At 45.7% G+C, this 24,272-nt stretch overlaps 1 protein-coding gene and 1 pseudogene across 6 annotated transcripts in view; both read right to left on the bottom strand.

The window, feature by feature from the left end:
• The window catches only part of ACSL1 (acyl-CoA synthetase long chain family member 1), a 70,542-nt gene continuing 46,270 nt past the window's right edge, over nt 1–24,272 (bottom strand). For 4 of the 6 annotated variants that reach the window (XM_038560406.1, XM_038560408.1, XM_038560407.1 and 1 more), the window contains exons 6-21: nt 22,825–22,924; nt 21,987–22,165; nt 18,485–18,517; nt 18,282–18,333; nt 17,593–17,666; nt 14,877–14,954; nt 11,855–11,989; nt 10,329–10,463; nt 9,193–9,288; nt 8,466–8,538; nt 6,651–6,739; nt 5,370–5,486; nt 3,697–3,840; nt 2,166–2,267; nt 1,989–2,060; nt 1–1,675 (exon numbers count right to left, since the gene is read on the bottom strand). In XM_038560406.1, coding sequence (XP_038416334.1) covers nt 1,535–1,675; nt 1,989–2,060; nt 2,166–2,267; nt 3,697–3,840; nt 5,370–5,486; nt 6,651–6,739; nt 8,466–8,538; nt 9,193–9,288; nt 10,329–10,463; nt 11,855–11,989; nt 14,877–14,954; nt 17,593–17,666; nt 18,282–18,333; nt 18,485–18,517; nt 21,987–22,165; nt 22,825–22,924 — 1,620 coding nt within the window. In that variant the 3' untranslated portion in view covers nt 1–1,534. Of the gene's footprint in view, nt 1,676–1,988; nt 2,061–2,165; nt 2,268–3,696; nt 3,841–5,369; nt 5,487–6,650; nt 6,740–8,465; nt 8,539–9,192; nt 9,289–10,328; nt 10,464–11,854; nt 11,990–14,725; nt 14,804–14,876; nt 14,955–17,592; nt 17,667–18,281; nt 18,334–18,484; nt 18,518–21,986; nt 22,166–22,824; nt 22,925–24,272 lie in introns of all 6 variants that reach the window. The other 2 variants (XM_038560405.1, XM_038560409.1) reach the window with 2 other exon arrangements.
• On the bottom strand, nt 13,547–14,719 carry LOC102154808 (annotated as a pseudogene).

Here is a 24,272-nt window from a genome sequence, read left to right as displayed (position 1 = left end):
TCACTTGAAATGCAGAAATATTTATTTTGGTTTCCTTCATTGTTTTTGGAAATTCTGTTTTGGTTTATAAAACATAGAAATAGCCAACACTTAAAGCAAACATTCAAAACCCCAAGGTGACAAATTATTGACTTTTTGTGCAATTAAGAATACACGTATGAAGTTAGGCTCCCAAATAGTGTTACTACGATGACAATTCTTTAGTGCAAACCCTGTTGTGCTTGTATAATACACGTACTCTCACAAACCCCAAAACCAAGTGCTTTCCATGTATAAATGACAACTTAATTCGATCACACGTGGCAAAGACTTTCAGTAAAGTGAAATGCAGCTAATTTCCCACATTAACTTTTTTTGTTTTAAATCCCTTGAGAAGTTAATCCCAGGAAATGAGTTTTCCAGATCGCTACACCGTAGAATTTTGGCTTGTCAAAGACATTTCATAAAAACCAGGTAGCATTATAAAAGCATTTGTTTATTACTGTCCATTTCAATAAGTACCCGAGTATATCTATTCCCTTACTATTTTTAAAGACACTCCCTGCCTGAGAATTTATTTGGGGGACGGGGGTGTGTGGAAAAAGCCAGTTAATCACAACACAATCTTTTGATATGAAAACCACATTAAAAATCCATTGGCCATCACAAACGAAGAATGACTGGTTCGGTGAAGATAAAGTGGACAGTTAATGAGGCGTCACAGTTAAGCATGGTTGATCCAGGTAATTATTTCCTTCTTGAAATGCTTGTCTTCACTGCAGAGTCTAAGGCAGATTTTTTCTAACCCCTGGGCTGGGATGGGGGTGGGGAGGATCGGGTCTGGAGAAGAGTCTGAGAACATTCTGCTCCATGGGCCCCAGAATCCATTGGCTCAGGTGAGCAGCCATTCATCCGAGACTTGGTGTCTGAGCTGTTCTGAGCTCGATCTGTTCTCTTCTGCACCGGGAACCTTGTGCTCCGAGGGGACCACAGGGACTGCAGTACATGGGGGCTCCGGAACCCGGCATCTTCTAGAAGGGTCGTCCGGGCGCGTGGGAGGCAGGGATTAAGAAAGAATCTCTGGTCCACTTGTGACGTTCTCCAGCTGGGACAGTTCTTGTTTTTAAGGGACAGCTTCCCTCCAGTGCACTGTACTTGTCAGAGCAGCAGACGACTGCAGAATTTGCAGCGAGTAGCAGACATCTCAGAAATAGCAAAGTCCTAACCCCTTGGTTAGAAAAACAGGGAGACAGAAGTGTTCACCCGCCCCCCTTTTTTTTTTCTTAAATTGAGGAAGTCTCAAATAACTTAGCACATTTATAGTTTCCCCTTTGCAATTTTAAGGCTCATTTTGGAAATTGTGTATCGCCATAAACATGGTCTGCAACACGGGTGACTGTAAGGCAGTGTTCCGTTTCCTCTAATATTCCTATGACAAGAACCCCGAATGCACAAGTCAAATCTGGACACTCCCTTTCCTATGTGCGCGCTAGTCCAAATTACCAACGTGAAGGCCATCAGCGGGAGACTGGAGGTGTGTGGTTTTTTCCTCGCGTTAAACTTTGATGGTGGAATAAAGTTCATCTATCTGTGACCTGAAGTAATTCCGAAGCTCGGGCCGCTTCGCCTTCATCGTTGGGGTCAGGAGGCCATTGTCAATAGAAAATAATTCAGGGTGGAGAGCAATGCCTTTGACCTACAAATAAACACGAGTGTGGACTCAGGCTGAGTCTACAAGCACGTAGGTCCAAGGGGATGGAGACCCCGTGGCCAGGCCCTCCTCGGACTCAGGCCGGTGGGCTCGCTCAGCACAGGGCAGGGGCTGCTCCTCGACAGGCTCCGGGCTTGGACACCCACCTCCAGGAGAGAAGGCCCACCCTCGGTTCCAGAAATCCCTCCCCTGCCAACCGTCCCCCAGCTTACTCCTCGTGTCCCCATGCCTATTCACATGAAATCCTCAGGTCAGAGACTGTTTCGTTGGGGTGCATGCCAGGGGATGAAAATCCTACCTGTTCAAAGGGTTTCAGGCCAGAATCCTTCCCCAGCCTCACCATGTCTTCCAGGACGGCTTTTCTGACGTCCTAAGAAAGGGGAGGGGACAACACGCCTGCTGTGTTGGAGGGCTCTGAAGGCGGCTGGATGCTGGGCGAGGGGTCGGGGATGAACCACACAGCCGCCAGCCTTACCTTGTTCCTGCACAGTTCCTCAAAGGAGCCTTCTAGTCCTTTCTTTCGGGCCCAGGGACCTAACGTCTCAACATCTGGTACAACAATTGCTATGAGAAATGCCTTTAACACAGACAAGTGAATTATTATGTGGCTTGATCCAGACAGATGTTCTAAAATAGCGATTCTTTTAATCATTTTGCACGATGGACTCCGGGGAGAATCTGCTAGAAGTTACAGACCTTCTCTTTAGGACAGATTACCAGCCCCCAGGAGTCACTGAGCCCAGGTTCAGAGCTCTCTGCTCTAATAACAGACGGCGCGGCATCAGGAATTTTGCAACTAAGTGTTTTATTTATTTATTTATGTTTTTTTTTAAAGATTTATTTTTATTTATTTATGAGAGAGAGAGAGAGAGAGAGAGAGAGAGGCAGAGACACAGGCAGAGGGAGAAACAGGCTCCATGCTGGGAGCCCGACGCGGGACTCGATCCCGGGACTCCAGGATCGCGCCCTGGGCCAAAGGCAGGCGCGAAACCGCTGAGCCACCCAGGTATCCCCGCAACTAAGTGTTTTAAAAGGACCACTGGGAATCAACATCTAATGGAACCCTGAGGTTTATTTACTTTTTCATATATATTTATATACATATATTTTAATCAAACAGGGTCGAATAAGCAGACAAGGTATCAAGTAACTGCTTCACAGATTCATTTTTTAAAATCTCCAATGTCTTATTTTTTTTTTTACAATTTAGTAACAATACAAACTAAATAGAAACCAAAGTTCCAGGTCAAAGAAAAACAGGTGTACTCCCAAAGAAAAATAGGTGCATTTCTTATAAGATGAGAAAATATTCTTCCAGAAGTGTTTAAAAATCTCAAGATTCCTAAAGAGATTAGCTTTTAGGAAACTAGATCCCCCTCTCTTCCTTGCCACCATCTGCCCAACGTCTTGGCAAAGACATTCCACTACAGTAGGACCTTGGTTTTCAACTTCACGTCTATACGGGCTCAGACTCCCCACTGCTCAAGAATGACTTCGGAAACACAGCATAAAAACGTTGAGTCTGGGATGCCTGGGTGGCTCAGTGGTTGAGCGTCTGCCTTTGGCCCAGGTTGTGATCCCAGGGTCCCTCACAGGGAGCCTGCTTCTCCCTCTGCCTGTGTCTCTGCCTCTCTGTGTGTTTCTCAAGAATAAATAAATAAATAATCATTAAAACAAAACAAAAAAAAAACATGAAACTTCGGGGCTTTCTTAAACATAATATCACTATTATCACTATTTCCTTTCATAGTTTCAGTATCTCACCCACTCCCTAATGCCTTTATCCAACTTCCCTTGGTACACCAGACCACTCCAGCTAGGTCAAAGAAAAACATGGGATTGGGATTTAAAGAGAAACACCTTTCTGGATGAGCAGTGCCAGGCAGGAAACCGCAGTAATACTCGGCACGGCACCCAGAAGGCCAGCTGAGTGGCACCGCAGACCTCCGGAGTACGAGGCCCCGCCGCACCTGGCCGTCACGGCCCTCTGCGCAGAAGGCACATACCTGCAAGCTCTCTCCGTGGACGAACACCTGAGCCACAGGTTCACTTCGCACGTAGATATTTTCAATCTTCTCAGGCGCTATGTATTCTCCTTGTGCCAGTTTAAATATGTGCTTTTTCCTGTCGATGATCTTCAAGGTGCCATTCTGTGTATCAGAGGGGAGGTGCTGGGGGTGGGCCCGGGGCTGCTCCACCCTGCCCCCCGCCCTGTGGCAGGCACACACAGTACAGGGCCCTTTTCACAGGCTTTCCTCTGGTCCTGAGAATACTGCACAGGGGCCAGTTATCAGCCCCTTATACGGAGACAGAAACCAAGGCTTGGAGAGACCAAGCGGCTCGTCTAAGGCCAGCGAGCCAAGCAGAGAGAAAGGAGCTCCGGAGCCCATGGCTGTGTGCTGCACAGCTGCCTCCCCGAGTAGGGGTCGCGTTCCTTGAGGGCACAGACACAGACTCTCCTCCAGAGCACTCTGCGCAGAGCAAGGGCTCAGTAAAGCTCCTACAGAGAGGCTGATTGCCACCTTCCTTTGTCATCATTTCAAGGCACGGGAGGGGGTGGGAGGGGTTTGCTCCCAGCCCCTGGGCCAGGGTGCCAGCTGCCCACGTAGGGACTGCAGGAAGATTACCTCTGCACTAGATGAGCCAAACACCATCGTGTCCACCTCTGGTGGCCAAAACCCCCCAGCTGACTGTCATGCCGTCCCACTCCCGGGGTCGTTTCTATGCTTGCAAAAGTCTGCTGTAGGCAAGTTTCTATGGTTCCCTCACTGCATGTTGGTTCTGTGCTACTTCCACAGGGAGCAGACTGAGGTCCAGGGAAATTATGAAATGTGTTCATTAGAGCCAGAGCCAGAATTAGAACTGATACTTCATCCCTCCTGAACTTGAAAAGAGGGACTTAATGTATTTCTAAATAACTTGGGTTTCTGAAGTCTGAATTAATTGGGTGGGGAGCAGGGAGGCATTGTCAAATCAGTAAAAATCTCCGGGAGTATTACACACTTTAAATCTAGAAGAATTGAACAACATACAATAATAAAACTTACATTAGCCATTTTAGTACTTGCAATTCAACACAGCGACTTCAAAAAAGCTGTGGGTGTCACCATGGCAAGCAAGATTGGTCAAACCCATGAGTAGGGCTTCTTGTGCATGCCTGTCCCTCTTCCGACAGACTCTGGCATTTGTCTACTGTGACAATTCTGAGACTACATGCAAAGGAGTTGGCCTAAGGGATGCTTATCCTATTTTTAACGGGATGACAAACCTATGAAACATGTATATTTACAAATTCCTGCCCCCACACCTTCCCGGCCATCTACCACAGTGTCCGCCAACCCTTGTTGAACCGAGGCCTTAACACCGAGGCCCAGCGCTGATACGTAGAAAAAGCCATATGATCTCTCTGGATTTTGAACGAGGAGCAGCAACGGGAATTGATACCATGCATCAAAGCCAAACATACTTGCTACCGTTCAGCTGAAAACCCCACCCCGGCACGCAAAGAGTGTAAACTTGTTCTCTGCGGGATGTGGAAGGGCCATCCCTGTGCCCGCCCTCAGCGGGCAAAGGAAAAGCGAGGTTAGTACGTGGCAGACGTGCGGCAAACAGGGTATCTTTTTCCCTGCGGCAGAAGAAAAGCACCTGTGGACGGGGGCGAGAGGGGAGGAGCACTTACTGGGAGCCACTTTCCAATGTCCCCTGTGTGTAACCAGCCATCTTTATCCAGAACTTCTGCTGTTTTTGCTGGGTCCTTCAAGTAGCCTTTAAATACATTTGGCCCTTTCACGCACACCTGAAGAGAGAAAGATCGTGAGCGGGGTGGGGGGAGGTGGAGGAAGGAGATCGAAAGGGACAAATGGGGACGCCTGGGTGGCTCAGCGGTTGAGCGTCTGCCTTCAGCTCAGGTCGTGATCCCTGGGCCAGGATCGAGTCCCGCATTGTGACCCTCACAGGGAGCCTGCTTCTCTCCCTGCCTATGTCTCTCCCTCTCTGTCTCTCATGAATAAATAAATAAAAAATATATATTAAAAAAGGGACAAACATCCAGCCAGGAGCCAGGTCAGCACCAGGGACCAGATATGCAGCCTGGCGACCGCAGCTCACACTGACATGTGATGATATTTAAAAGTTAAAGAGATGAGATCCTCAGAGTTCTCATCACGGAGGAAAAAATCTTTGTTTTTTTCTTTTCCGTTTTTCTTGTATTTATGTGAGATGATGGAATATGAACGAAACTTATGGTGGGGAATAATCATTTCATAAAGTACGTATGTCCAATCATTATGCTGTTTAGGCTTGAACACAGACAGTGTGTACGTCAATCGTATCTCTCTACAACTGCAGGGTGGGGGGTGAGGGGAGATGATCTGCTAACAGCATTTTTGGAGAATTCTCCAGGGAAAACTGGTGTGTGTGTGTGTGTGTGTGTGTGTGTGTGTGTGTATCTCAACCTTTACAAGAAGCCCTGAATCCCATGATCCAGAAGGAGCTACCAGACCCACATTGACTGGGATCTTGAAGGTACGTCCAAGGTCCCTGTTTCCTTGTCCTAACGACCTCAGCAGCAATCAAGGGCTAATGTAGGGCTAATGCAGGGCTAATGCTTGCCCAAGGTTCCGGCTCGAGGCTACAAGGGGGATGAACTCACCCTGAAGTAATCAGGCTCCCCCTCTCCTAGCCTCTCCCTAATAGGTATCCTGGGCTATTAGCTGACAGGAGCTGTGCCCCAGACCTTGGGCACTGGAGCCTTTGCACGCACTCCAGCCCAAGTCCCGGTGCTGTCCGGAAGAGACCTTGGTGGTCTCCCTCCCACATAAAGGCACCTTCAAAAAGGAGCCTGTCTGACCCAGGATCACCAATAGCGTCAAGCTTCCCGGCCACACTGCTGGGAAGTGGCCGCGCACGGGTCATGGCCGGGTGTCCAAAGGTGAATGACCCGGGGGTTGTGTTCACTCACCTCGCCCTCGCCCTTGGCAGCCAGGTAGTTCATTTCTTCCACATCAACAAGTTTTATAAGGTTACAAGGCATCGGGGAACCGACGTGGCCTGCATGGTAAACGAAAGAATGATCATTCCTGGGAGGACTACTGATATCCTTCAGCCACATTAGTTGTATGTCCAGCAGGTCTGCTCTTAATAAGAACAGTTGGTATCAACATCTGTTTGCTGCGAGGATAGCCTGTCTCCCCCAGTATATGAACACACAGAGTTTATTCCTAGAACAGAGACAAACATTCAAAACTCTCTTAAGGACCTTTCCCAAGTTTGATGCAGCAAATTATTTTTCAAAAGTATGAATAATGTGGCTTTTGAGGGGATGCCTGGGTGGTTCGGTGATTGAGAGTCTGTCTTTGGCTCAGGGTGTGATCCTGGGGTCCTGGGATCAAGTCCTTCATCGGGCTTCCCATAGGGAGCCTCCTTCTCCCTCTGCCTCTGTCTCTGCCTCTCTCTGTGTGTCTCTCATGAACAAATAAATAAAATCTTTAAAACAAAATTTGGCTGTTGATTGTAAAGATTTCTACAAAATACCCGGAAGCAAGCTTTCTAAATCTTTTACCAGGCTCCTACGATCTGAAGCCCCTGCTCATTTGCAACCTCTCCCTCACACAGACTTAACATCCCTACTTGCTCAAAGAAGAGAAAATACACAGCTTTGCCAAACCTGGATTATTCTCTCAATGTCACCTCGCTCTGACCAAGATGGCCTGGGTGAATGTGTTTAGATTTAAGTTTATTAAGATAGCATGGTGCTTACTTTCACAGCTAACTCAACTGTCCTGCTGAAAGTTGTCAGGATTGGGTTGTCTTTTAACCCAAACAAACAAAAAAAGAACACAAGTTAGATAGGTTTTAAGAGCATCACAAATAATTCCTCCTACGTTTTTGTAATGTTTGCATAAAGTGATCACTGTTCTGAATTTTCGAGGCTGGTAAGGAACGAGGGGTTAAAAATTAAACCATGAAGAAGGTTCTGGGACTGTTAGTCTGAGTCCCAGCAGAACTGGGTTACGAGGGTGTGGGCAAGAGAATCCATGTTTCTAGATAGTGCTCATATTCGTCCTATACTAAATCAATGGGTGGAGTTCGCTTCTCAGAGTGTGGAACGTACCAGCAGCGTGCCAGAGAGGAAAGCGCAGAAACTTTGCAGCCAGATCTGGGTTGCAATCCTGGCTCCGAAGCACTAATGCTGTGCAAATTCTTATATATGGTTTACAAGCTTTTTGACCAACAATCATTTCCTCTCAGAGGTAACAGGACTTATGTCACAGGGACACGCTGCTGGGATGAAATGGACTTGAGGCACGTCTTAGGCACCGAACATAGAACCTTGTCCAGGATGGCTGCTCAATGGATTATTTTTGTATTTGCCCCTCTTCGTGCCTTTGCGGAGCAATGACTTGTTCTTTCTCTCTGTGGCCTCAACCCCTAGCACAGCGCCCAGTGTAAACTCAAGTCACGTCTGCCAGCAAATAACGAGACCCCGACCAATTCCCGGAAAGCTCGGTGGAGCCAAACGTTCTGAACCTGGTGAAAAGGGCATCGGCCCCTCAGCGGCCTGCGTCAGAATCTGGGGATCCTGACCGTCACCCGCTTGACAGTCGGGGCCCCCCAGTGCACGCGCTCCTCCACGAGCATCCCCGATTTACAAGGCTGCCCGCCCCGAGGCCTGGTCACCCGGGACACAGAGCTCATGCTGGCCAGGGAGCCAGTGATGAACCCAGTTCCAGCAACTGCTGGTGGCGTCCCGAGATGCCAGGAGGAGCGTCCCTACCTGCTGTCCAGTCTCCCGGCACGGTCAGGCAGCAGCCGGCAGTGCACTCCGTCTGTCCGTAGCCTTCGTAAAACTGGAGACAGACATTAGTAAGGACACTGATTGGTAAGTTCTACTCGCTCCCGAGGAACGGCTGGCCATGGGACACCTCTTTTTAAATGCTCTGTGTTGTGAATCTGTTCCACACTCCTGCCACTATGGCCAAATGTTGTCACCCCAGCACCCGACCCCAGCCGCTGCCTGTGGCTGTCTGCTATTTACCCTCCTGCGGACAGGCGACTGGGGACAGGGACACGACCTGGCAGGTCACAGCGTGCACGGCCCACCCAGGAGGCCCCTTGCTCTGCCCATTCACTGCTGGGCCGCACACACGTCCTGTCACCCAGTCTCTGCTGCCTCCCCGCCCCCTTTAAGGCGGGTACCCCGCGGGGTCTGCAGGCCAGCTGGTCACCTGCCACCCAGCCCCATGCCCTCGGGCCTGATTAAAGGCAAGTTCCACGTTTGGATCTTTACCCGAGAGGAGATTACATGGTCCATTGTGGCCACGGACGCATCCTCTCCTGCCAAGGGTAAGAGATGGACACACACTCCTGTCCCTGGGCAACTGGGGAATAACAAGGCCTTCCAAGCCAACATAAAGCCCATGCGCCTAAGGATCACTTCCGGAAAGGAGATGCCTGGGCTTGAAAAGGCCCAAGACAATCAGCCGTGGCGACGCCCACCTCACCTGACAGCCGAGCGCTGCTCTCAGAAACGTCAGCACGGTGGCGGACACGGGCGCGGCTCCTGTGATCATCAGCCTGACTTTTCCTCCCAGGCTCGACTAACAAGGCAAGGAGAGGGGTGCGTGAGGGTCCGAGGGCTGCCCAAAGACCCCCTCCCCTGCTGGGAACCCACTGCCCTGGTCCACCAGCTCCTTCTCCGCAGGCGCCACCCTTGCCCAGAGAACTCACAGACGTTCAAAAGTGGAAGGCCTGGCTGGAGCTGGTTTGTTTGTGTGTTTGTTTCTCTTTTTTTAAAGATTTTATTTATTTATCCATGAGAGACACAGAGAGAGAGAGAGAGAGAGAGAGAGAGGCAGAGACACAGGCAGAGGGAGAAGCAGGCTCCATGCAGGGAGCCTGATGTGGGACTCGATCCCAGGTCTCCAGGATCACGGCCTGGGTGGAAGTTGGCACCAAACCACTGAGCCACCTGGGCTGCCCTGGAGCTGGTTTCCGCCTGAAGCTACACCCTTCTCTCTCAACGGGGTATGAAAAACAAGCCAACGCCTCTACCTGGACATATTTTTAAGGAATTAGAACAAGAGTGTAGTGGATTTGGGGGCAAGCACAATTTGGGGAGATTTTTTTTGGACATAGTATTATTATTCCACATTATCACTCGTGTCTTAAAAAATGACATCAAGAGTAACATACTTGTTTCAAAAAGGAAAGTAAAATGAAAAAAAATTAGAAAGGCTCAGGGTCCCTGGGTGGCTCGGTTAAGCATCTGACTCTTGATTTCAGCTCAGATCATGATCTCAGGGTCATGAGATCAAGCCTCGCATTGGGCTCTATGCTCAGCACAGAGTCTGCTTGAGGTTCTCTCTCAAATAAATAAATCAGCTTAAAAAAAAAATTACAAAGGCTCTAATAACCTGGCTCCTCTTCTGCCCTCCAGTGTCACCGTGTTGTTCAGATTTGTGTGGCATACTGAGGTATGTACACAGGGGCTTTATCCTTAACTTTTAGAAATGTGCCAGAATTAATAAAAATGTGCCATTCTCTCTCACCTTCACACCTCACTTTAAAAAAGAGCCCTCATAGAAACTCTGAAGCCCAAATTAGTTTACGCTGCAAACAACAGTTGTGAATCTGTCACCTGTATCTTGTGGAAGATGAGTTTATCCCACAGGCTGTTGTTCCTAATGATGCCACTGCGAAGCTCTGCTTCTTTCCTTTTGGAGGCAAAGTCCAGTAGCCATCGCTTCAGCGTGGTGTTTGCCTGCCCAAAAATCTAACGAGTCAAGAAAAAAAAAAGAAGGTTTCAAAATGACTAGGATGGCTCAAATCAAAAAGTCAGATACTAACAAGTGTTGGTGAAGATGTGGAGAAACTGGAGCCCTCATCCACAGCTCGATGATGGGAGCTGCAGGGTGGGCCATATGGCGCACTTGCTTTGGAAAACAGACTGGTAGTTCCCTCAAATAGTTAAACACAGAATTACCATGTGACTCAGCAACTGCGCACCTAGGTAAGTACCCAAGAGAAATGAAAACACATGTCCACACAGACACCTGTCTATGAACGCTCATAGCATCATTACGCATAATAGCCAAAAAGTGACAACAACCCAAATGCCCACCAACGCATGAAAGGATAAATGAATGCGTTTTATCCATACAGTGGAATGTTACTTGGCCACTAAAAGGGATGAAGTACTGAAGTACTATCACATGCTACCACATGGATGAACCTTGTGAAGGAAGCCAGTCACAAAGGACACGGTACGTGATTCCATTCATAGGAGAGTCCGGATTGGGGCATGTATAGATTCAAACAGTAGATCCATTTTGCCTGGGAGTGGACGGGAGCAAAGGACAGCTACAGGGCAGATAGAGTGTTTCTTTCTGAGGTGATAAAAATGGGCTGTGGTGAGGACTGCAGATCTCTGTGAATATACTAAAAATCTTTGGATTTCACACTTCAAATGGGTAAATTATATGGAATGTGAATTCTATCTCAGTCAAGTTGTTTTTAAATAGTTTTTTGAAAGGACCACTAAAAAGAGAGAGAGAGAGAGAGAGAGAGAGAGAGAAGGTACTCACACATAGTAACAGAAGCCCTGTATTACAACAAAGGGCATGAAAACTTCCCACTCCAAATTTATCCTGAAGACTGGCTGCTCATGCCACCCACTGGTCTTGCCCGGGGTGTGTGCTCCGTGCCACAGTGACCCTTCCATGGAGGAGGCTGGCATTCTCTCTGCCCCTGGCTTAGCATAATCACTTCCTTCCATGTGGCTAAGTAAGTAACGTTACGCGTGCATGGACATTATAATTTATAGGACCTTTTTATAGATACTGTTCTCATGTGATGCAATTAGTGACTTTATGAGCTACGCAGCAGGGGGAGGAGGTAACAGTCCACCATGCAGATGAGAAAACAGAGGCTGCAAAGAGTTTATGTACAAATAATATGACCTCCCATATCACACCTGTATTGGGCCTTCCAGTTTACAAAGTACGTTCACAAGTTTTCTCTCATGATCCTTACCAAGGGCTCACTGAGGTAAACCGCTCTTCTGCGAGACCAGGAGTACAGAAGGTACCTGGCTGCCCCAATTCAAACCGGAGTCTCGGACTCCAGGTCCAGGGCTCTGCCCCCAATCTGGTGCTTGGAACTTACTCGGTCAAACATCCGGTTCAGCAGTCTAGGGACCACAGGAAAGATTGTGGGTTGAAGTGCTTTGAGGTCATCCATAAGCAGCCTGATATCTCCTTGGAAAAATCCTATTTTAGCTCCATGACACAGCATTACACACTAGGGCAGTGAACAAAAATAACCCACATGTCATCATCAAAGCAGGGACTGCACAACATACACACAGACACACAAAGTTTCCGTTTTAGCATTTCGGACTAGTTTCCAGAAATCTTGAAGTTCCTACATGTAGGCAGCTTTTCAAAATATGTTCTTGCATTCCCTGGTCATTGCACAACATTAAAGTGTAGTGTTTCTCTTGATCATCCTGAAGATAAAGAAGCTGGTAAGAAACCAGACTATGTTGTTTTTAGTGGTGATCATGGAGCTTCTGCTGTTTCAGCTTTATGATAAATAGCTGGTGAATGAATCGACATGGTGTTATGTAACCCAAATATTTTACTCTCCTGGAAACTTTAGGCCTAATTTATTCTCAAAACAAAAACTTAGCTCCTTGCAAACCCAGCTACTTACCAAACTTATTGAAGTGTCTTTAATTTAAAAATTAAAGATTTAAAAAATCTGAATCTAACAAAAAATTTCTGAGAAGCCACTGACTACGTTGCCATTGAGACACTGGGGCATCAAACACCAGAGTGGCTTGACATTCGGCTATAATCTACTGCATAGATTTGTTCCTGTCTGATGCAAATTGCACCCAGAAGCCATATGCACTTGACAAACAGTCTGCTTATTTTAAATTTTAAAAAGAAAGAGAGATTCAAAAGATGATGCCACGGAAGTACAAATGATCTCAAGGCTTGAAAGCAGAAGCCACTAAAACGGTACACCATGGTTTATGGTTTAAAAATTCAAGCTGGGGAGGAGGGGGCTTTTGTTCAGGGTGGCCTGCCTCCCAGGCACACTTCCAAAACTGCAATTAGGTATATATGGTCCATTATCAACTCATTTTGAGATTGCTTCGGAAACTCACAAGATCCCCTGAGGTGTGCAGTAGCAGAGGGAACAGATGGAAGACAGGATCTCGTGGCTGTTGATCCTTTAGGGTAAGTGCATCCTACAGGCCAGCAGCCAATCAAAGGGCCACTTGCTCTCCATTAGTCACCACTCGATTAGTCTAGGTCACTGACACCTAGCACAGTGCCTGGCACATAGCTGATGCTCAACAAATATTTGTTGAATGAATGAACCCTCTGATTTTTCCTAGAAGTATATGATCCAAAATTGTCCGAGAAAGAAAAGAGATGATTCTTGTCACATGGTTGTATACCAGGAGCCCAGGTCAAGGCCAGCTAAAGATCATCAGGCTTTGGGGCACCTGGGTGGTGCAGTGGTTGAGCATCTGCCTTTGGCTCAGGTCATGATCCTGGGTTCCTGGGATTGAGTCCCATGTTGGGCATCCTGCTCAGTGGGGAGCCTGCTTCTCCCTCTGCCTATGTCTCGGCCTCTGTGTCTCTCATGAATAAATAAATAAAATCTTTAAGAAAAAAAAAAAAAAGATCATCCTGCTTTTTCAAGGGCGCTTAGAATACTGGTGAAAAAAGCGAGTCTTAAGCCAAACTGTGCATCATGAACAAGCACAATGAAAAGAGAGGCTTTTTACAGAAGCAGAAGCTTTATGAGTCTTTGTAGGATGGTGTCTGTAAAAATTCTACCTTCGCAGTTAGTCTTTCTTTTTTTTTTTTTAAGTTTAGCACCATTTATTAAGTGATCTCAGCTGTTGTTGTAGCTGCTGCGTATCAGCCTGTTCTTAAAACATAAAATGCTCTTCCAATTCCTCTTGTCCAGGAGAGAAGGATCTTCCAGGTAGCACGCCAACAGAACAAGAGACTCCGATGATGCCAGCTTCAATGATGGTGCCATCCAGAGAGGGAGAAGGTCATGGCACATTCAACCGCGGCTTCCAGAGGTTTTGAAAAAGGAGCCTTTCGGGGCCCAGCCTGCCTGGCATTTCGATGCTGTCGGTGTGGGTTTTGTACTCCATAATGGTGTTGGGAGGTGGGTTAAGCACTTGCCGAAGCATATCCCGGATGCGGGCTGTGGTTGCTTGGTCACTGGCAGTCTTATTCCATGTTGAAATAATGTCCTCCTGAAACCGGACAGAGACCACAGTCCCATAGATCTCCTCCCCAACCATGAACTGTTCCCCCAACATGGCCAGGATAAGACTCTCCCAGCAATGGGAGAATCCGCAGTCAAATAATCCACTTGCCATCATTTTTATTTGCGTCATCCTCCCACATGGGCTTAATTCCTTCTTTGAAGAGATGGGAGTCACCGTGGCCTGTCAGGTCCCCGGAACGTACCATGTGGCTATAAAACCTCCAGAACTGCTCCACAGAGGCAAAGGTGCCAATCTGTTTGATATTCTGTTCATAGCACTGTGAGCTGGTGGGACAGCCGGGGGTTCTTCTGGAGACCAGAAAGTATAGTTGTACTGCAGGGGATGCTCTGCTGGCCCAGGGACAACAGCCTTCCTCTTACTGCTGCCCTGACTTTTGTCTCGTTCCGTTTTTCCCTTCTCACCATCTTTCTGTGTGCTGTTTTCTTCATTCTGATCATGGTCCCCACTGTCATCATCTTTCAATGCGTCGAACTTGTTCATCCTCTCACCGCCGCCATCGCCACTGCCTCCCAGTTAGTCTTTCTGCAACTGTGCTCATGAGCACATCCTTCAAAAGTCTGAGCTTCCAACTTAAAAATGAGTGACTAAAGTTCAAATACGCAGACTCCCCCCACCAACATTTATACTTTTTTAAGTGACCGGCCCCATTTCTACAATGGGGCTGAGCAAAGAATGCTCTCTAGGGAGGACAGTCTGCACAAGAAACTTACCTGCAAGAGCTGCTCATACATGTGTGCAAGTGGTAAAAACGATATGTGTGTGTCACTGGCATTCAAGGCAAGTACTTTCTGTAAAACACAATGACTTAGCAGAACACAAACAAGCCAGCAAGCACAAAAAAACCCACAAAACAAGGCCTACCTCTACAACTCTTTCAAACATATGGGCGAGAGGCAAGAAAGATATCAAAGTATCATCTGGGGAAGGACTGATTATGTTCTGTAAGCAAAGACATCAGCAAGCAGAAAAGCATTAGATTCCCAGTAATTTCACGTTTTATTTCAGAGAGCACATAATACCTTAATACTACATAGAAACAGCTTTTGCTTATCACCTGTGGTCATTTCTCACCAAAGAATGAAATGAAAAGCAATACTTTAATACTTTAATCGTTCCATTAGAGTGGAGGTCATGCCTTACGTTAAAGTAAACCAGCTTGGGGCTTTTAGTCAAAATCAGGCAACTTTTGTCCAAATTGGAATATTGAGGGATCATGTGCTTTAATCATCTAGTATTTCGAAGGTATGGTAACCTGCTGCCCAGCAAGTTCCATTTCACCTTAAGTAAGAAATTAAAGGTCCATTCCAACATAGCATAGCATTTTATGTTGTGGAAATAGATCTATTCTTGGGAGGCCTGGGTGGCTTAGCAGTTCAGAGTCTGCCTTTGGCTCAGGGTGTGATCCTGGGGTCTGGGATCAAGTCCCACATTCGGCTCCAGCACGGAGCCTGCTTCTCCCTCAGCCTGTGTCTCTCATGAATAAATAAAATCTTAAAAAAAAAAAAAAAAAAAAAGGAAATAGATCTATTCCAACATAAAACAGCATATTATGTTGTAAAGGAAAAGTAAGAGAGAAGGTAAGAGAAACTGGTTTCCAAGTCTTTTTCATTTGTGGTATAAATGCACTTTGCGTATTGTAGTTTGACATCTTTACCTGAACGGCCTACTTTACCCCATGAAAACAACATCTCGATCTGTTTAGTGCGAGCTCTGATCTCGCAGCCCCTCCTATAAAATGCTGATTGTGATGGAGGTCTGCCTCTACACTGAGCTGGACATCTGGTTTCCATTTCAAGGCTAAGAATGGGCTTTCCTTAGGGCCAGGCACTGGTGAGGGTTTGCAGGGAATGTTCATATTATTAGCATAAAGAATTCTGGCCAAGCAGGGCTGCCTACAGCAGCTGCTGCCACACCGACAAGGGAATGAAGGCCCCATTAGGTGCCTGTGCAACCGCTTCCGGGCTGTGCCCATCCCCGCGTGGAAACTGGCCGTCCTTCATAATAACGCGGTGACAGATGAAAGCATCAGTCCTGAGCTGGGTTTGCTCAGGCACGTGATATAGCCTGAACATGCCATAATCTTAGATTAATCTTATTCAAGTGTGATTCGCATCCCGATTAGTACATCTCAGCAAGGAAACATTATGTGATGAGAAGCCAGGCTCCGTAATTTCTGCACATTTCAATTTTCTGATTTGGCATCCCCAAAACGTGCATTAGCAAGATTAGAAGTTTTACAAAGTTGAGAATGCCCTTGACAGTATAATTCATTTTAAATAAAGTCTGTAATCATTTGCCTCAGCGAGCCACTGGTGTATTTTAAGTTTTCTTTGAAGGCTAATTAATTAGGAAACTTAAATTCCGCTTAGATGAGGTACTAAATGTTGAATTCTGTTTACAAAGTATATTCCAAAAAAAGGTATTTGGGGCTAGGAAAGTATGGATATAGGCGAGAGTGAGACAGGCCTTCTGTAACCACCAAAGATGGTGGTTATTATGCCCAGGCTCCCGTTAGGAAAATCAGGGCCCACAGAAGAACTCTCCTAGAGACTGCAAAGGCAAATTATATAACATACAAAGGATCTGGGGGAAAGGCATTATATTGTTCAAGAAGTACCTTTCCTAAAACTCAAGTTCAAAATACTTGAACTTGGTTGGTGCTGTGGACCAAATTATATCTCCCCTGCTCCCCCAAATTCATGCTAAATCTCTAAACCCCAATGTAACTGGATTTGGAGATGGAGCCCTTAGGGAGGTAACTCAGGTAGTAACTCATGAAATGAAGTCATAGGGTGGGGACCTGATCCAATAGGGCTGGTGTCCTTGGAAGCAGCTGAAGAAACACCCAAAACCCCTTTCTCGTTCTCCAGGTGCACAGAGAGTAAAGGGCAGGCAAGGACACAGTGAGGAGGCGGCTACCTACATGCCAGGAAGAAAGCCCTCACCGGCAACCGAGTTTGCTGATACTTTGATCATGGACTTCCAGCCTCCCGCACCATGAGAAAATAAATACCTGTCATTAAAGCCACTCAAGCCTGTGTGATTCCGTTACGGCAGCCCGGTGGACTGGGACACTAGGTGGGCAAACTTTCAGATTACAGGGAACCAACTAAAGTTCAAGGCTTTCTCATACAATGCAAGTTCAATCGACTTTAATAAAAAAGGATAATTCAGAAACCTTCTATGTAGCATTTAACATTTCATCTGTCTACTAAAAAAAAGTATCTTCCCCACACTGGAATGGTAAATAAAAAGCACACGAGAGTCATTTCTTCTTGCTCCTTTCCTAGAAACATTTACGGGGCAGTATCCAAATTAAGTTGTATCCTATAAAAGTTGTAATAATTCCTGTCTGTCATTTCAGTTTTGCGGGCACAAGCTGGAGCTGGAGATTCGGTCCACAAGGAAAACTATATGAGAGCAGGACCGTATTAAAGCTCAGATCTTAACTCTATTTTAAATGGTGCTCCAAATACAGCATGGCCCTTGCACGGGGTGCTACTTTACCACTCTCGTTCTTGAGGCCTAATGCCAACCAATGAACATGAAGAAAGACGACAATATCCCAAAAGTTTACCTCTGTAACTTTCACAAAAGCTGAACAATCGCTCACTATATTTCGATGAGTGATCATTGCTCCTTTGGGGTTGCCTGAGGAACACACATGAGCAGAACAAAGTTAAACAAAGTTCATCCCAAAGTGACAGAAATTAAGGAAGCCCAGAACCCTGTATAACTGGGGTCTCCAGAGCCTCTAGCCTTAGGCATACTCGGGACAGCCAAACGTTGGAGGTCCTTAAATTCCCGAACAATCTGCAACCTTTCTATGGAACTTATCTTCAATGACCTTTTTTTTTTCAATGACCTTTATTAACACGGGTGACTTTTATTTTATTTTATTTTATTTTATTTTATTTTATTTTATTAATTATTTTTAACACGGGTGACTTTTAGAGGGTGTGCATAGCAGTAAGGGGAGAAAACGCAGGGATTTTTATTTCTGGAAAAACAAGGTCAGTTTGTCCCAGGAAATGGGAGGAATCTACTGTCGCCTTCCGTAAGTGTCTGAGGACATACACGGCATCCTCAGATTCTGAGAAGCCTGACATGGTGACAAGGAAAGAGCACTTGAACCCTCATCTTTCCTCTTTTGATCCACTTGTATGTAGTTCAACTAAGTCACCTGCCAGGTCGCCATCCAAGTAAGGGAGCAGGGGGTGCAGACCTCCAGAGGCCACTCAGAGGCAGATGCATGTCAAAACTTACCCGTGGTTCCACTGGTGAAACAAATTACTGCGAGATCTTCAGGTGCAGGGGGCTACAGCACATAAAAAAAAACCCAACAACACAACAAAGGTGGTCTAAGTCAGAAGACCGTAAGATTAGCTAACCCCCAAGATCTGTACTAGTCTTGGAGACAAACAACTATTGCAAGGGCTGTACCAGGGGCGCTGACACTGTGAACCTACCTTGGGCCGCTGTCTGTTGGCTCTTCCCAGGTCCTTAAGGAGAAAGAAAAAAAAAATCTTGAATGGAAACATTTTCTAAATGTAGAGAGTGAGGTGACATCCAGTCGCTTCAAGTTGACTTTACTGTGGGACTCACTTTGAGCTGCCTCAAAGCCAGGAGGCACCTCCAATGAAAGAGACTGGCAAGTTTAATGAACCAGAAATGAAATATTTATGCCTTGTTCTCAGAAGCTGTTGTCCAGTTGTCTTCTCTCATACACAGAACCATATAAATGGTATTAGGACTGGCCTCTGAAACAGGATTTACTCAAAAGACAGGAATCAGAATCTTTTACCAAACCAAAGAATGGCAGATATTCTGCATTCTCCCGAAATCTGAGCGCAGCGTGGCTATGTGGTCACCCAATTCGAGATAACTAGTGTCTTCTTCAGTCTGGAGAGAAAAAATTTACCTGCCAGAGGCTCAAATATCTGTATCCCACATGAAGTGGGTTAAAAAAAAAAAAGATTTGGGAACCTCAATTATAAAACAGCCTATGACAAAAGATGGAAGACCACACTCCAATGGACATGAAGAGCAGCAGGTTCATTTCTGAGGGGCGCATTTCCCAGTGGCCAGTTCCCCATCACCATCAGGGGTTCATTTTGATGCTCTTCAGCTCACTGCACAAAGGCATCTCAGTGGCCACTTTAATTACTATTAATTTCTTTAATGAACTATTTATATTCTTTTCCTATTAAAACTGAACGGCTTGAATGAGCATATGGAGCAAGCATGCCTAGAATTAAGTGGAAATCTGATGAGTGTGCTCAGGACTCAGGGAGTTTCTGGCCAGTATACAGATTTAAACTGTTTTTAATCTTAATTACATTTTAAATTATATATATATAACAGACCATTGATTCAAAACAGTAACAGTGAAGTCCAATTAGAAGTCAACTAAGAGGGGGGCAGCCCGGGTGGCTCAGCGGTTTAGCGCCGCCTTCAGCCCAGGGCCTGATCCTGGGGACCTAGGATCGAGTCCCACGTCAGGCTCCCTGCATGGAGCCTGCTTCTCCCTCTGCCTGTGTCTCTGCCTATCTCTCTCTTTCTCTCTCTCTCTCTCTGTGTCTCTCATGAATAAATAAACTAAAAAAAAAAAATTTCAACTAAGAGCTGAAGGACTGGTAATTTCATTTTTTAAAAATTTATTCATGACAGACAGAGAGAGACAGAGGCAGAGACACAGGCAGAGGGAGAAGCAGGCTCCATGCAGGGAGCCCGACGTGGGACTCGATCCTGGATCTCCAGGATCACACCCCGGGTTGAAGGCGGCACTAAACCACTGGGCCACTGGGCCACTGAGGCTGCCCATCCATTTTTTTTTTTTTCAAAAGAATTTTTATCAGACCCAAATTGCCATTCACCTGCTCAAAAAATTCTCACATAACTTCTTAAGATCTCTAATCCTTAAAAAATTGATATTAAGTAAAATGAAGTGGGGTACTGGGGTGGCTCAGTCAGTTAAACACCTGACTCTTGATTTTGGCTCAGGTCATGATCTCAGGGTCATGGGATCGAGCCCCACGTTGGGCTCTGTGCCACTTGTGGGGCCTGCTTGAGATTCTCTTTCCCTCTACCCCTCCCCCTGCTTGTACACATTTTCTTTCTCTTTAAAAAAAACAACAACAATAGTTTCATGAGATTTGGCCTTTATCAGGAACAAATATTATCCAAATGAGTGCCTTATTTGCCAAGCCTCAAACCTGTTTAATGATGTCATATAGAAAAAGAGTACAGCATTCATAAATAAATAATGGATTTGCTATCTTCAGGCTCCAAATACCGGAACCAAAAACCAAAAACTTTACCCAGAAGAAAAACTGAATTCTAGTTAATGATTAGCATGCTAAAGAATTTATGGGGGGCAAAAAATGCAACTTAATGTAAATGCATTAAAAAAAAAGATTCATGAATGAATGGAGGAACGAGTGATACACAAGTGATGAAGCAAAATTATTAAAACACTAGCTGGAGGGTGCTTGGTAGGTGTATGGCAGTCTACTGTACAATTCTTCCAGCTTGTTTGCATGTCTGAAAATTTCATAATAAAATTTCAAAAAAAAGTAAAAATTCCAAACGCCAATCTTTCTCTTTTTCATCCTATAAAAATATGTATAAATATAAACTTGATCATATGATCAACCATAAAGCCAATTTTAAATTCACTTCTTAAATATTAACCTTTTGCTTACAAAATTTTTAAAGACCAAGTATGAATCCTATTACACAGGTAAGTGTAAAACAATGTCTTTTATAAAATAAAGCCTTTAATAGAAACTATATGATCTTCACTTACCTAAATTTTTAAATCTTAAAATGACATTATATGAGCAGTCAAAAAACACCAAAAAATTCCTGCGTGCACGTGTGTGCACACGTATGTGTGTCTGTGTGGTGGGGTTAGGGAGGAGGAAGAAAGGTGGGGAAAAAGATGACATTATTGTGAACGGTAATTGTAAGTGAAAAAGCAAGTGTGAGGAAACGCTAGATAAAAAGCTAGCAAAAAGCCCAAGTGAACAGTATAGCACATGGGTTCTTACGGAGTCCGCTTCTCTGCTACGTGTGCGTTTGTGTATGAGTGTGTACACGTGTGAGGCAAAGGCTCTGTCAGAACGAATCAGTTTCCCTAATGACTCCTAAGTCCCTCCAGAAAGGTATTACATAGGTCCTAGCTTGTAGCCCCCAATTCCTTGTAGAAGGAGAAGTATAAATAAAAATGGAAACTCTATTTGTAACAGTTCCAGAAAAGTATTTATAATGTTCCCGGAAGGAGAACAACTTACTGTATTTAGCCTATTCCTGTAATATGTACCTGACAAGATCCTCCTCTTACCAGCTTCTTGGGATTAAACTCTCTAATCCAAATCCAACTGGGAGAATCAGCTTCTTACACGATATGATGTCAAACAACCAATTTAAATATGGGCCCCACTCATTCTCCTAGAACAGTTACCTTTAAAGCTTTGATTAATGTGAATCTTAAGAAACTTAATATAAGAATAAACCAAATCAAACATCTTATGCTGGAAATTCTCCAGGATGCTATAAAAGCAACTTGGGAAAAAAAATAATGAGGCAGATTTCTGTAGCTGGCTCCATTTTAGAAACGAATCACTAAGTAAGTGGCACGAAGGCCTAAAAAGGACATACAAACTTAAATCTCCACCTGAATCGGAAATTCGCATTTCTTGGTGTGGCTTGTCACTACTCTAGGATAAATATGTGAGCATTGCAACTTGTTTTATGAGGGTATTTTCTGTAAGATGTGATGAATTCACAGTGGGGCACGCATGTAGAATTCTTCTTTCCAGTAATGAGACAGGAGTTTCTGCTCTTTGATTTTTTATGGGTTGCTGAGAGGACCAACCAGAGCTGGGACTGCATGGTAGCACTGGATGCCACATTTGAACCAAAGTAGCCTCAGGGACACCCATCAGAGAAATGAGCAGGGTGACTCACCTCCATGGCCTTCATGCTTATGATTTCCACGCCACACCTCTTGCCTCGTTCCAAAAGATCGATGCCATAGGAGTCCATGAGGACTATGATTTTAAGGCCTGGTATTAACTTATTTTCTACACCGTCTAATAAGAGGTTGGCCTTATCTGGCTTGTCAACAAAAATCAGAGAGAGTTCAGCTGGAAAGGAAGAGATACAATGAAGAATGAGCTCTGAGATATTTAAAGCCTGACTGTGTAATACCTGACACCAGGTTATTTTAAGGACTATTATCTTTAAATAGAAAGACAGATGTGCATTTAAACATAAAATCCCAGGGGCTCCTGGGTGGCTCAGTCAGTTAAGCATCTGCCTTCACCTCAGGTCATAAACTGGGGTCCTGGGATGGAGTCCCATGTTGGGCTCCCTGCTCAGTGTGGAGTCTGCTTCTCCCTCTCCCTCTGCCTCCACCCCTTGTCTGTGTGCACGTGCTCGTTCTCTATCTTGCTCACTCTCTCTCAAATAAACTTTTTTATTTTTAAAGATTTTATTTATTTATTCATGATAGACACACAGAGAGAGGCAGAGACACAGGCAGAGGGAGAAGCAGGCTTCCAGCAAGAAGCCCCATGTGGGACTTGATCTTATGACTCAGGGATCACGCCCTAAGCCAAAGGCAGATGCTCAACCACTGAGTCACCCAAGCATCCCTAAAATCAATCAATCAATCAATCAATCAATCAAATCAAATCTTAAAAAAAAAACCATAAAATCCCTATCAATCAAATATAACTAAATGTGAAGTTACCAAATCTAGCTGATAACTAGGCCAAGGTCCACCCAGAGACCACAAACATACCTTTGTTAATTATGTAGGTGATTGCTTCTGTTCCAAGGGTGTCATAGAGGGGAACGACCACCATAGAGTACGCAAAGCATCCCTGCTCGATGATCACCCACTAAATGAACAGTAAAGGCCGGGGAGAGAAAATAAGATGTTATCACAGAACCACTCCAAGGAGAACCACACTCTAGAGAGATCCAAAGTGGAAATACTAGGGGCACCTGGGTGGCTTAGCAGTTGAGCATCTGCCTTTGGCTCAGAGCATGATCCCAGGGTCCCAGGATCGAGTCCCACATCGGGCTCCTTGTGTAGAGCCTGCTTCTCCCTCTGCCTGTGTCTCTGCCTCTCTCTCTGTCTCTCTCATGAATAAATAAATAAAATCTTTAAAAAGACAAAAACAAAAACAAAGTGGAAACACTAGATGTAGCAAAATTAACATCTGTGTGTCTCCTACTATGTGCCAGGCACCACGAGGGACTCATAATGAAAAGCAAACACCTGCCCCCTTCTTAGAAGGAAAAAGCAATTTGCTGGAAGAATTGAGGCAAATGTGTGAAAAGATAATTAATGATACAGGAGAGTGACCGACTGGGACACACGCATGACAAAGCCCACATTGGGATCACCTTTGCAGGGAAGGTAACTGAGCTCACCCTCTGCCAGGGTAGCCTGGTTTGGACAGGTGGAGAGAAAGCCAAGGAGACTCCAACAGTGGGGACTCCATGACCAAAAGGAGGTGAGCACTCTGGCCGGCACACATGCTCTGGCAGGGAAGGCCACGGGTGGGCAGGAGAAGCCCGTGGCCATGTGGGTGCCCGGCTCCATTCCCCAGGGAATGCACAGCCTCTGAGGGCTTCTCAAACAGGGGCACTGGGGTCTGTGGAATATCAGCCTGGGGTGCCTGGGTGGTCAGTCGGTTAAGGGTCTGCCTTTGGCTCAGGTCATGATCCCAGAGTCTTGGGATCCAGCCCCACTTCGGGCTTCCTGCTCAGCGGGGAGCTTGCTTCTCCTTCTCCCTCTGCCCCTCCCTCTGCTTGTGCTCACTCTCTGTCACATAAATTAATAAATAAAACCTTTAAAAAAAAAAAGAGTAGGATCTGGGAACTGGGGAAGGAGGGACACACTTGTGTAACAAGAGAAATGTGTTGGCAAAATCTCTCCAGAAAAGTGGTGGAGGAAAGATGTGGCATAGCAACAGATCACCTTGCCTCTAAACTCATCAACTATGTGGCAACTAATCTGCTGAGAGGCAAACATGGCGAGATCAGCCTTTCACTCAAAATCCTTGGCGGCACCATTATCTCCAGGTGCAGCTCTCGGGTCCCCCGCCGTACTCCCAATATGTGGTCCAGATAAAGGCTTAGCTGCCGTGGAAAGGGAGCATGACGCACTCACATTCACGTGGCCTCGACCTCTTTTTTCCCTTTTTCTTTCCTGGCACCAATTTTAGTCTACGAACACGG

Source organism: Canis lupus, chromosome 16 (assembly GCF_011100685.1).
Source record: "Canis lupus familiaris isolate Mischka breed German Shepherd chromosome 16, alternate assembly UU_Cfam_GSD_1.0, whole genome shotgun sequence".
Taxonomy (NCBI): domain Eukaryota; kingdom Metazoa; phylum Chordata; class Mammalia; order Carnivora; family Canidae; genus Canis; species Canis lupus.
This window is presented reverse-complemented; position numbering and strand designations above follow the sequence as displayed.